At 38.7% G+C, this 12,983-nt stretch overlaps 1 protein-coding gene across 2 annotated transcripts in view; it reads right to left on the reverse strand.

The window, feature by feature from the left end:
• Positions 1-993: 993 nt before the first annotated feature.
• clpb (ClpB family mitochondrial disaggregase) overlaps positions 994-12,983 on the reverse strand; it is a 34,159-nt gene continuing 22,169 nt past the window's right edge. The window contains exons 8-16 of one of the 2 annotated variants that reach the window (XM_008425468.3): positions 9,316-9,393; positions 7,215-7,270; positions 6,595-6,639; positions 5,125-5,286; positions 4,880-5,036; positions 4,684-4,757; positions 4,457-4,576; positions 3,484-3,588; positions 994-2,058 (exon numbers count right to left, since the gene is read on the reverse strand). In XM_008425468.3, the coding sequence (XP_008423690.1) occupies positions 1,861-2,058; positions 3,484-3,588; positions 4,457-4,576; positions 4,684-4,757; positions 4,880-5,036; positions 5,125-5,286; positions 6,595-6,639; positions 7,215-7,270; positions 9,316-9,393 (995 nt within the window). In that variant the 3' untranslated portion in view covers positions 994-1,860. Of the gene's footprint in view, positions 2,997-3,483; positions 3,589-4,456; positions 4,577-4,683; positions 4,758-4,879; positions 5,037-5,124; positions 5,287-6,594; positions 6,640-7,214; positions 7,271-9,315; positions 9,394-12,983 lie in introns of both variants that reach the window. The other variant, XM_008425469.3, reaches the window with a different exon arrangement.

The following is a 12,983-nucleotide window of genomic DNA, read 5'->3' on the forward strand; positions in this document are numbered from 1 at the left end:
TTGTCTGAGTGGTAATATAAGTGCAAAAGCAATCGGATGGAAACTTTTCAACAGGAATGCAAACCGATTCAGAAGCCAGTCACTATCATTGTCACGTCAACATTTCCATCCACGGCCGTTTCCACCATGTTTTAGGAGTCATCTTAGTCAAACTCCGGCTCAAACATTTAAGGTCGAACTTTTTGGAACTTAAAGGCAACATTATTACTTCAGAGCCATGATGTTATAAATTCAACAAGAAAAGAGAGATTTAGATTTTTTTTCTGGCTTTATAAAATAGATTAAGACATACTAAAACACCTTAATATTTTAGATATAAAGTTTCTTCCGACTTTGGCAGGTAAAGTGAATCTAGATGAAGAAAACACTTTTCTTTGATTTCCAAATAAATATATAAAAATAGGGTCAGAAACTATTCATGCTTGTGCGTTCTGACTTTTTGTTCAGATTGACATTTTCCATGATTTCCTTATATTGAATGTAAACAAAAAATAGCCTTGCTATCACTATTTTCAACATTTTATCTGCATATAATTGCTTCAAAATTTGCCGCAGTCTTTGCGTATTACAAGCCAGATGATTTGTTTCAAAAGTAAATGACATGCAATTACACGTCCTCTTGAAACACGTTAGTGTAAATGTCAGTAAAACCAGCTGTGTGTTTGTTGCAGTTGGGAGGTCCAGGCACTGTAAAAGGGACCGTGTCCATCCCTGATGTGCTAATTACTCCCTATGGACAACACATTCCTGCAGGCTGTTGTGTGTCTGTATGTGTGAGATGCTTTCACCGCGCAGCTTCCCTTCCCAGAGTCCAACTCGGACCCCCACATGGAGCAGAATTCCAACAAAATTCCCCCGTCATGTCGATTCACAAGGTGGACAAGCGTTATTGTTGTAGTAAGACTCTCATCCATCCATCCATCAGGAGTGTCAGTGCGAGTCAAACAGAACAACCCCCCCCCCAAAAAAAAAAAAACAGGAGAAAGAGAGGAATTCTCTTTTTGTTGTGAAGGTTTTATTTACACGGTGTAGGTTGGGATACGAGGAGCAGAAGCGTGGCTCCCTTACATTTGGCCTGTTGTCAACAAGATGTTACAACATTTATGATGTTAAATGGTGTTTTTATTTCACATTCCTACATTAACATGCATCAACAGACAACTTGTCATTTGATCTACTACTACTACTGCTAATTTACCTGCATTACTACATCCTTTTTTTAAAAATGCGGTTTATGAGTAGTTCAGCTAGTGTGGGCCTGTTCACTACTGATGTGATAACACAACTGAAGTGTCCTCTTCATGGAAAACTGGAAAAAAAATCACTGTAAAAATATAAATAATAAAACTATATTGTCACTGAAACAGACATTTGTACCTTTTGTTGAGAAGAAAATATGTCAGTGTTCCTCTCAGCTAAACTCAACCGGCTGTAAAACTGCTCGTTTCGCTGCATAAATCATATCAACTAACCTTATAATATATTTAATAAATGTTGTTTGATTTGGCTTTTAGTCTGCATTACATAGTAAACATAACATTATCACTGCATAACTACAGCTATATTGAAGGACAGTGCGGAGTGTGATACAATGTCTTCACTGATGATGTATGGTCATGATGCTGATGCTAAACATAAACATCTCTGAATAAATATGTTCCGCAGAAACACTGTTAGTCTTGGTTTTCCTATCTGAAAAATTGAATACACTGTACTGCATGTTGTGGACACTTTGGCATGATGAATGAGAAGCAGTGAAATTTCTCAGATGCGCTTTTATTAAGAACATCCATTGGTTACCATCCATCCTCTTGATGCTGGATAATGCTTCAACTGCTGCTGAGTTAGTGTTGTCTTGTATTAGTGTTCAGGATTCAGCGGTGGACGGATGTCCAGTGTTCTCGATGAACTGTCCTCTCCCACCACCTCCAGGCGCAGTCTGGGCATGCTGCGCTCCTCCTGGCCTTCTGATTGGACGGACAGACGCAGCGTGCAGCCCTTGGGCAGCAGCTCCTGTTCGTACGCTGCAGCTAATTGGTTGACGACCCGTCGCTCAACCTGAGGGATCAGTAATGGGGTTAAGTAGAAAGCAGCAACATTACACATTGATTTGACATCCTGAGATGTCTGAAGTGTTTTTAGTCAGCAACTGTACCTTCATATTTTCATTTCCAATCATTTGTTGCCTTTTAAGTAAATCATTATTTACTAAACAAACATGCTTCTACTTTACATTTCAGAATTGATAAATCAGTACAACCAGAAACGTATAATATATGTAATTATTATTTCAAATATATTCTTTGTTAATAGACAGTCTCTGATTTAATGCCTTAATTGATGTTGTGGGTGTGTTTGTGCCTCTAGCAGACATTAGGCAAGAAGCAAGATGCACCCTGGACAGCTTTACCAATCCATCAACACAGAGAGCAGGACAGTATTCAGTTTTTTTCCCCCCAACGCTTTGACAATTCTCACCTAACAAAATTTAACGTAAACTATTGAGAGTTTATGTCAAAGTACTACATAATTGTAAAGTGGAAACAATATGATAAATGTTTTGATTTCTGTTTTACATATAATGACCTGAAAAGTGTGCAGTGTGTTTGTATTTAGCCTCCCTGAGTCAATTCTTCCAGGAATCGACTACAGCAGTAAATTGTTTTGCAGCTTCAAACAGATTTTCTTCTAGGATAGATGGAGTATTTAACGCCATCTATCTTCCCAACAACTGACTAGTTTTGCTGTCCCTCCTGCCAGAAATAAAGCACTCCACTGTATGACACTGCCACCACCATGTTTCACTGTGGGGTTTGTGTGTTAATAATCAGGGTTTCAGCAGATATGGTGGCATATGGGCTGGGATGTTCTTGCAGTTTTTTCTTACCTCTCTTCTACAAACGGCAGATTTGCGGTTCTCCAACCTGAGCAGTGAATATCTGCTGCTCCTCCAGAGTTCCCATGGGATCTTGACTGCTTTTCTGATTCTCTTCGGTCTGAGTTGTAAGTTGAAAGGTTTGAAAATGTGCCATGCTTTTCTGATGTTAAGATGATGAGTGGAACAATTCTCCATGAGATGCTCAAAGTTTGTCATTTTGTTTTGTAACGTAATCCTGGGTTAGACCTTATCCCTGACAAGTCTGAGTTGTAACGATGCCGTTTGTTCACCAATGTTCTTTAACAAACATCAGAAGCCTTCACTGAGCAGCCGGACTTACACTGAGATTAAATTACACTCAGGTGGACTCTATTTATTAACAAGGTGACTTCTGAGGGAAATTAGTTACCCTGAATTCTATTTAAAGGAACTAGAGTAAAGAGAATTGACTGTAACTGTCTTGGACTATCACATAAAATCACAGTAAAATACACAGAGTTGGTAGCTATAATGTGACAAAATGTTGAAAAAGGTTAAAGCTAAACAATTACCTTTAACCTTTAAGGGCACATCATGTGCTTTCCAAGATGTCTCAGTCTACACACCTCATGTTTGATGGAACGCGCTCCATAGTGCAGGTTATATCCACCCGCCAGTAGGTCCAGGACCAGGTGATCCCACTGAAGAGTGATGTCATGGCGCTGCTTAGCCTGATGGAGAGATAGAGATGACGTAATGTTAGGTTGAGGGAGAGTATTACACCTGGAGTGCACGCAGCAACACACACAAAAAAAACACACACACAATCAAAGAGTAAAGGAGTAAACAAGACAAATGCAGCATCAGAGGGGAGATACTGTCAAGCAGAATGTCTGCCAGCGCTAATCAACAGGCCCTTAATGCGCTTTAATCAAACACCAGTCAATAGTAGTGATCAGAGCAGCTCATTTAGCTGCTGATGTTAACACTTCATTCAATAAATAGGACACCATGTTTCATTGCGGATGCACAGTTAGGCAATAACGGCAACACTAAACATTTAATTCTCCTAATATGAGTGAACGACAAACAAATGGCGATTAGAAGATAATCAAATTTCAGTTGTTAGAAGCTCTGCCAGACACGGACAAGTTGTTGTGAGACTTAGACTACAAAAATAATAAGGAACGGACAAGCAACTTTCAGAAGATGGATACAGTGAAAAGACGCATAAAACAGGCTTCGATCAGTCCCTTGTGGGGGCCATGTTGTCAGGACATCAGCCGTAATATTAATAATTAAATATTGATGAAGCCTCCACATGTTAAACACTGTAATCAAGTTAAAGTGAGTAGCAGAGGCACACAATATTGATCTGCGCATTTTTTTCTGCACAGCTCAGCGGCTGCAGAATGAAGTGGGTGAGGCTGTGCAGTCCGACAGGAGGAGGCAAATACAGAAACTTCACGATTGGAGCAAATGGTGTGAAATGTTTCTTTCATGACACCTTGATGTGTGACAGACTATAAATATACCTACATTATTTGTCAGAAACCAAATCTTAAAACATTGTGTAAATAAAAAAAGTTGCTACTAAACCTTTTTGGCCCAGAAGTTGAGCTCTTTGCTAACCAGCTGCAGAAGCTCTGAGTAACAAAACGGCAGGAAGTACACGATTTCATTGATCCGACCAAGAAACTCGTCCCTCCGGAAATGAGCCTGAGGATGAATCAAAGAGCGAACGATGACACCTGGAGCATCCGGCCAGCTGAACTTACATCAAAACGAGGTGAGCTTCGGTTTTGTGTGTTTGTGAGCGTCTCTACCTTCAGGATTGGTTGGATCACCGTTTCTTTAAACTGCCGGGAGATTTTAATGTCGTCGCTTTTCTCAACATCCTCTGGGGATAAACATAACAATGACATGACAATGATCACATCATTATCAAGTCATTTGAATCAGTATAGTTTTTTGTTTTATAATGTTTACAAGATGTGCTTCATGCGAGAGTAACTCTCTCACCGAGTTTGTCGGCCAGCTTCCTGCGGCTGACCTCCTCGGCTTCCTGCCGCAGTTGCAAAGCATGCTGGGCAATGTCTTCACTGGCAACGTTTGAAGTCATGATGAAAATGGCGTCCTTACACTCAATAGTCTTTCCTTTGCCGTCTGTGAGACGTCCCTGAGAGAAGAGCAGCATGAAATCAGTCGAAGGGCTTGAGGTTAGTTAAAATATAAACTTGCAATGAACAGAGTATTTTTGTAGAGACCTCATCAAACAGCTGCAGCATGATGGTAAGAACGTCGGGATGAGCTTTATCCACTTCATCAAACAGAACAACAGCGTTGGGGCATGCCTTCAACAACTTGGTCAGCTGACCCCCTTCCTCATGCCCAATATATCCTGGAGGAGAACCAATGAACTTTGCAACCTGAGAGAAGAGAACCAGAAGATGAAAAGCTGATCAGACATCATGCAACAAAGAAATCTCTTTGGATGAGCTTATATAGTAATAGGCTTTATTAGACATGAAAAAAAGATTACACACACAAACTTGTATTTCCTGTGGCAAACCTGATGCATAATTATAAAGTGGGAGAAAAAGAGTTTTAAAAATCTCTGTGGCAAGTATTTGTGTTCAGTCCTCCCTACATTGCTACCCCAAAATAAAATCAAGTGCAACCAGTCGCTTTAAAATGTCACTTACTTTAGTAAAAGGAACCACATGTGTGTATCTTAATTTCAGTATAAATCCAGCTATGTGTGGAGGAACACAGCAGACAAAGCGGGGATATAAAAAAAAAACACCCCAAACTTTGAACACCTCATTCGAAATTGTTCAATCCAGTACCTGAAAACTAAGAGTAAGGTATGATCGAAGTTCTGCTTCCACTGTAATCTGTGGAAGCAGAAACATGATGTTCTCAGGTGCTCTCCATCCAATTTGATTGAGCTTGAGTTATTTAGAAAAGAGGAACAGGTTCACTGCAGCCAAAAGTGTTCCTAAAAAGTATTGAAGACAGGGGACTGAATGCAAATGCATTGTATACTTTTCTAATTTTATTTGGCAACAATGTGCAAACCATATTTAATTTTCCTGCCACCAGTTTTACCATTTTACCCAATAAAACACACTGAGGCTTGTGGTTGCAATGTGTAAGTATGGTAGATACAAAGAACTTCTGATGTAGAAGGAAGGAATTTAAAGAACTGTCTCAACAGAGTGATCATCTTAAGGTGCCAATATTCATGTTCTTGTAGTCTATTAATATATTTCCCTTCCAAATAAACTTTTCACGCTACCTTGCATGTGTGGTCATTGGACAGACAACAATGTTATCTGAGAAAACTTAAACTGTCCTTAAGTCAAGGTTTTTACTGCCACTCATTAGAGAGCTTTCTAAGATGTTCAACACCAAATCTGAACTAAAATGATTACATGCAGTTCTTTAACACTGGAACGTAATCCAACCCTGAATCACTGATTAAATGTATCCATCATCAAACCCCCATAAAGAGGCATAAACAGCCAGAGCATTCATTTTGGTTGTTGCATTAATTATGAGATCATAAACAGAATTAATCCAAAATGTCACTGCCATAGATAGCAGACACAGAGTTACAGCAGCTCTCATCTGAAATGAGCTCACTTTGGTGGAGCAATACACTCAACAAATTATACGTGACGGTTTTAAAAAGACATTATGCGTTCGGTCTTCAATTCAAGGAAACTATTCACCTCGTGTTTTTCCTGGAACTCCGACATGTCCATGCGGATGAAACCCTGGAAAAATAAAACAAAATAAGTAAAAGACTAATAATACATGGGTACAACACATTGTTCATGTTCTTTACAGCCATTTTAAAATATAAAATACAAGCAGTCATTATAAATGGAGGAGATATGTGCAGGTTGATCTGGGTTTGCATACCAGCAAAATCCCAAAACTGAAAAGTATGGAGGTGGGAAACAGAGAAAAGAGAACGGCTTCATTCACTTCCTACACTGCCAATACCAAACTATATAGATTGCAAACACTTCATTCACACCTCTTCCTTTGCTCACTGATTAGCCTGGTTGAAATTCAACTGGAGAAATTGAGCTAAATGGGGGAAATCCCAGATAGAGCACTAAAGGGAGATGAGAATTTAGTGGTCAAGTCAGGATATAATTTCTTTAAACAAAAATATTCTTTCCCACTCTTGAATATCTAGACCTTTAAAATATGAAGTTTCACACTTTTAGACACAGTGGAGAAACACTGGTGACATGTTGTGGGTTTAATGTGAGCCTGGAGCGCAAATCTGCTCCCACTTAACACCGAAGCGCTCGTGTGTTCATGCGTTAACAAAACATACCTTCTTAATGTCTTTGTGCATGTAGCGAGCAACCTGTTTTGCCAACTCTGTCTTTCCTGTCACAGAACAGAGACATTGCTTTTATTATTCTTTTTGCAACAGGAAAAACATCGTCTGCTATTTAATTACCTTGAATTTGACATAAAAAACCCCCAAAACATCTCACGTGAAGTGCGGCGTCTTCTAAAACATTCAGTCAAGAAAACAATTTGACTCATTTGAGACTAAAAGACAATATTTTCCTCTTTACTAAGTGCTTTGGCCTAAATCCCAGCACCACCTCCAATAAAGCATCCGATCATATCCGCTCTCCTGAAGCACTCATTACGTTTGTCGGTAAAATATTCTGCATATAAATGCTCATATATGATATTGATGTCTTGTACTTGGCATGGGTGTGTGTGAGGGCTGTGTGTGTTTGTGCCTTGTTGCTGTGTTTAATATTGATGTCTCATGGCCAGAGTTTGTCGCTGAAGGGAATGGAGGATATGAACACTACCTCTCCCTCATCTATCTCTCTGCCTTGTCATTTCATGATCTCTCCCTTTCTTTAGCCATCTATCTGGCCCTTAATATCTCCCTCTCTCTCTCTCTCTCTTCCTGCTGCCTCTCTCCACACTAACACACATTTGTAGATGATGTTTAAGTTTCTTTGCAACAAGCCAAGCTTTGCTGCTTGATACTGAAAATCCTCTGGGAGGATTTTATGTTCACTCAGTACTTCTTTGTCCAAAGTACTCCTAAAATCTATGTGCAGGAGTGTGGATCTGCTGCAACAGAAAGGTGGAGGTTCTCTCAGTTTACGCTCGTCCCCAGTGGATATCATTTCCTGAAACCACAGGCTGCTGTTGATTATCTCGCTCACAACAATAGTGTGTTACGAAGAGGTGCTAGTGTTTTAATGTGCAATCAGCTGTTTTTCTGACAGCTGCTGCACACACGCAGCTAAGGGGGAGCTGTTCCAAACAAAGGCTACATATTGGATGGGACTTTCTGCTGTCAATACTAATCAATTAAAAATACTGAATGCTCAGGGGAGATTTTTGGCAAACATGTCTAAGGAAACCCTTCAAGCTAATAAACATTCAGAAAATTCTCAAATTTTCTGAATGTTAATTCAAGTCAGGATGTGTTTAAAGAAATCAAACTCCTACATTTCTGATCTCTAGCTACAATATCTTGCATAAGTATTTTTGACATATCACATTATAGCCATAAACCTCAATCTATTCTACAAGTGATTTTATCTGACAGACCAAAACAAAGTATAGCAGTAAAATGAAAGAAAAATTATTCTTCTACTCCCCTTTCTACAGCCTTTCATTGCAGCTACAAGTCTTCTGGGGTATTCCTCCAACAGCTTTACACATTTAGATATTAAGGTTTTATCCGTTCCTCTGAGCAAAATAGGTGTAGCAGTGGAGGTTATAACAGATGCCTTGATGTGCAGTATTAGTTTTCAACCACACATAGAATTCAGTAAGATCAAAAAGTTAAATCTTGGTCTCTGACAAGAGCACATTTGGCCACAAGCCAATTGTGTTTTAATAAACTAAAATATGCGTGTCTTTTAATCACAGCTGTTTGATTCAATTAGAAAACTGTAAGACCGTTTTAACCTGAAAAGCATCAAAGCAAAGTTACAGGATACAATGTCTCTTTTCACTTTAAAAGTGTGCAGAATAAATTGTGTGATCTTGAGTTAAGACCTTCCATTAATTACAGTGCTGCTCACCTATCTAATAAAACATAAGGCTACTTGCTGTACATGCTGTTTTCTCATAACTCCATAACTCAGCATGAGAAAGTCTACATAGTTTTGAACTTCTTTAAAACTGCAAAAGAAAGAAAGGCCCTTAAGAGAGAAATACACTTGCTGAATGTAGATGAACCTAAACTGTTATGCAGTGGGTTTTATAATGCTATATCCCTTGTCAAGTGATTCATTTATCCACAGACGAATGCAGTTCACTTCAAATGCATTAAAAAGCTTCAGAAGGAAAACAAGTATTGTGATTATTTTGGCTCCCCCCAGCTGTTTTTTTTACATGAGATCAAACCAAGGTTGAGGAGAGGTGTGTGTGTCGAAGAAAGAAGGTACCGATTCCTGATGAGCCAAGGAAGAGGAAGACGAGAGGATGCTCTTCATCGTACCAGCCGTTCTCCTTTCTTCTGATGGCTAGACACCATAGAGAGAGAGAGACGGAGAGAAAATAACCCCATTATAACATTTCCATTTGTTGCTTTTGCTTTCCATCAAGAATAACTGAGCTGACCTGAGGGTGGAAGGATTCCTGAAACTTTGATCAAAGAGTGAAAGAGCAGGGATGAGAAAAGGGTCAGAGACATTTGGTTAAAAAAAAAAAAAGAAGAAGAGGAGAGAAAACAGAGCAAGAGAGCAAGACGAGAGAGCTCCAGAAAGCTACCCACGATGCATCTCCCCCCCGCCTCTCAGTCAGTGGGGCCATTAGCCAGCAGTAATTGTGTTAGCCTCTCTGGCGCAGCCATGTTGAAATCAGTTTAGCATAGATCGCAGCCTCACACACACTCTTGTTTAAAAAGGAGTGCCTACCCTTCCCTGCCATCACCCCAGCAACCAAACACACATATACACAAAGGCAGGATGATGATGTGGACAGCAGGAGAGTATTTGACTGTGGTTTGAGGCACTTAAAGAAAAAGACACCAGAAAACTCTTCCAAATATGAACCTGTGATCCAGACTGGGGTCCAAACCAGAGATGAACAGGGATGTGGCTGGGCTAGTCACTGGAACCAGTGGATCCATTATTAACAGCATGTTTCGGGGAAAAAAACAAAAACAAAACATGTTTCTGGTCTGATGGTGCTGGTTTGGGTTCTAATTAGAAGGTTATCAGCTTCCTATACACATCACGGTTTTGTTAAAAGGTCCAGCAAAAAAATAAATAAAAAAATGCTGAAGATAAACCAGAAATTCTAATAAAGTTATTGATGTAATGTGACATGTTGGCCTTTTGAGGATGGGAGACATTTGTGTAAATTAGCTTCAGAGTGTGGCCACAAGTCCCCCATGAGTTTTGATAACTAAACACGTCCAGTAGAGAAGAATAATATATCAAAGGCCAATCACCATATCAATGTGGACCATATTGCTATGCCAAAGAACTATGTGGATGCAATATTTTATAGGTTACAATATTTCAAAAAGGGACGGGCTGGTTACTGGGCAAATTCAGATGTTTGGAAATATTTCCTGCAAAGACTTGCATTAAGGAAACAATTTTAAAATAGCAGTTAAACTAAAGTTTTCTAAGAAAGCAACTGATGGCTGGCCACTGGAGGAGATAGTCTTGACTAATTCCCTTGTTATACTTGTGTTAAACTACTATCTTCCCATGAATGCAGGCATGTTAAAAAATATTCCCATCATGCGGATTCAGCAAACCCACACTAAACTATTTAATAGAATTACTTCATGATGCAGTAGGACACATGTGGTTTATATTGTGTGAGAGATGCTATTCTCACAAACTGATTCTAACATCAAAACAACAATAAATAAACAAAGACATTGTTAAAATTTTTGAGATCATTTAGCTGGTAGCATTTTTTAAGCAGCTTGACAAGAAGGAACAAAGAGGGAGACGGTATAACTAGAGGTTTGGGTTTATGAATAGTAACATCTGGTCTACCACTGAGCCATTATATAACCCCAAATAATATTTGAACTGTAATTATCAATATGACACATTTTTAATACAGTATGAAAGTTTATTGGTTTTTCCTTTTTTCTTAAAAAAAACAACAACGGTATTTTCACTGAAATTTAGTATAAAGTGAGAATCTCATTTCAAATGCAATGTATGCAAACCCTAAGTGATAATTACATCTGGATGAATGGATGGACTTCATCAATAAGTCACTAATTTTTTATACATGTGATACAGACTTTAGAGACAAAGGCCCAAAATCACACATCTAGTGGTGGGGTACATTGGCAAAGTTTCACGTTTTCTTAATATACACATAAATAGAAATAATCTTATATGTCATTCTTTTTAAAAACTACCGCCAGCATCAAGGAACCTTTATTATTTTATAGGACTCAGGATAAAAAATATATATATATTCAGTCAAAATTTACTAAAGATCAGTCATCTGCCATGAAAAGCCTGATCTGTAAATCTCTAATAGAAGCATTTTACAGGCGCAAAATGTTGCTTTTGTGCTCAACTTTTGGAACGAACAGCAACACTGAGCAAATCACTGCGCAATGAAGCTAAAGTATGAAAACAACGTACATGGAATATGTGACACATGACATAAGTGCTAAACCGGGTACTAATAGCTGATAACCAAAGAGGAAACGTTAGGATTAAGAGGAGGAGGAGAGGGGAAGCAGAGGGAGGAACAGAGATAAGGAGAGGAAAGAGGAGTGAAGATGTGGAAGGAGATAAAGAAGGGAAAGACAGAGAAGTGATGGAGATAAGGAGCCAGAGAATGAGGCAGAGAAACAAACGAGCGTGTCAGAGATGGACCGAGAGATGAAATGTGACAAGAGGGGCTCCGAAGCTCCGTCTGGTTTATCAATGGCTGCGTGAATGACAGGGTAACCTTCTGTGTTTTTGTGCGTCTTTTAGCTGATTGAGACTGACTTTGACAGAAGGGCACACTGACATTTCTGAGAGGACTCTGACAAGAAGAGGGAAAGGAAAGGGACACAAAACAAATGAGAGCTGGCTCTCCTGCACAAACACACACACAAACAATCACACACACATGCGCACGCAGAGGACAGTGTGTATTCTGCAGGTCTGGTTGGCTCTAACATGATTACAGAGGGATGATTCTCTTCAATAACTCTTAGCCCTGAGAGCTAAACCTGGATCAATCTAACCTCCTTCCTGTGTGTGTATTTATGTGGGTTTTGTGTATTTGTACCATGTGGGTGTTTGCGTGTGCGCATGTGTGTGTCTTGCTGCAGGCAAGCTGTTTGTCACGAGGAGTTATGGTGGAAACAACTGTTTTGAAGACATGACAACACAGCAAACATTTTTTTAATCTCTTGCCGTCTGGTCTGCAAAATATTTACAACAACAATCAGTTCCGCAGACTGTCTGCAAAATTCATTTCCTCACTCACACACTGCTGTGGAATTAGATGAACAATGTCGAAACAATAACATGATTAATCAATAAGTTGGTATAAAACCATTTATCAACAACTGAAAATACAAACTATGTTTTTTTTTAGGTAATTTATCAAGAAAATGCCAATTATTTGCTTTGCTCTTTAGTCTTTAAATTATTGCTTTTAACCCTTCAAAGCCTGACAGAAGAAATAATTGCTTTGTTTTTTTTAAAACAAGGTCGTTTTTGGTATCAGAAATAATTATGGTTTTGCAGTCCTATAACTATCATAATAAAATAGTAGGCTTATTTAAAAAGAAATAGCACAGAGATCTATTTTACCATTCTGTACCAGACAAAAATGCGTAGAATATATTTTGTAAAATTAAATCAATTAAGCTGTTTTAATAAAATGCTGACTTTGTTACACAGAAGAACTAAAACACAAATAAATACATTTGAGACATTTTGGTAAATTGTTAACGGGAAAGCCGCTACTTAACTTTATTCGTCTTTAATATTAAAGTGTCAATTCTTAAACGTACAAAAAAATTGTATAAAATATATTTAGAGACCGATGTTTGTAAAATATTGCTTTTGAAATAAGATTTTGTTTTATACATGCATTTCAAATGGAGCTTTTGATTAAGCAGAACTGC

This window comes from Poecilia reticulata, chromosome 13 (genome assembly GCF_904066995.2).
Source record: "Poecilia reticulata chromosome 13, P_reticulata-male-v2, whole genome shotgun sequence".
Classification (NCBI taxonomy): domain Eukaryota; kingdom Metazoa; phylum Chordata; class Actinopteri; order Cyprinodontiformes; family Poeciliidae; genus Poecilia; species Poecilia reticulata.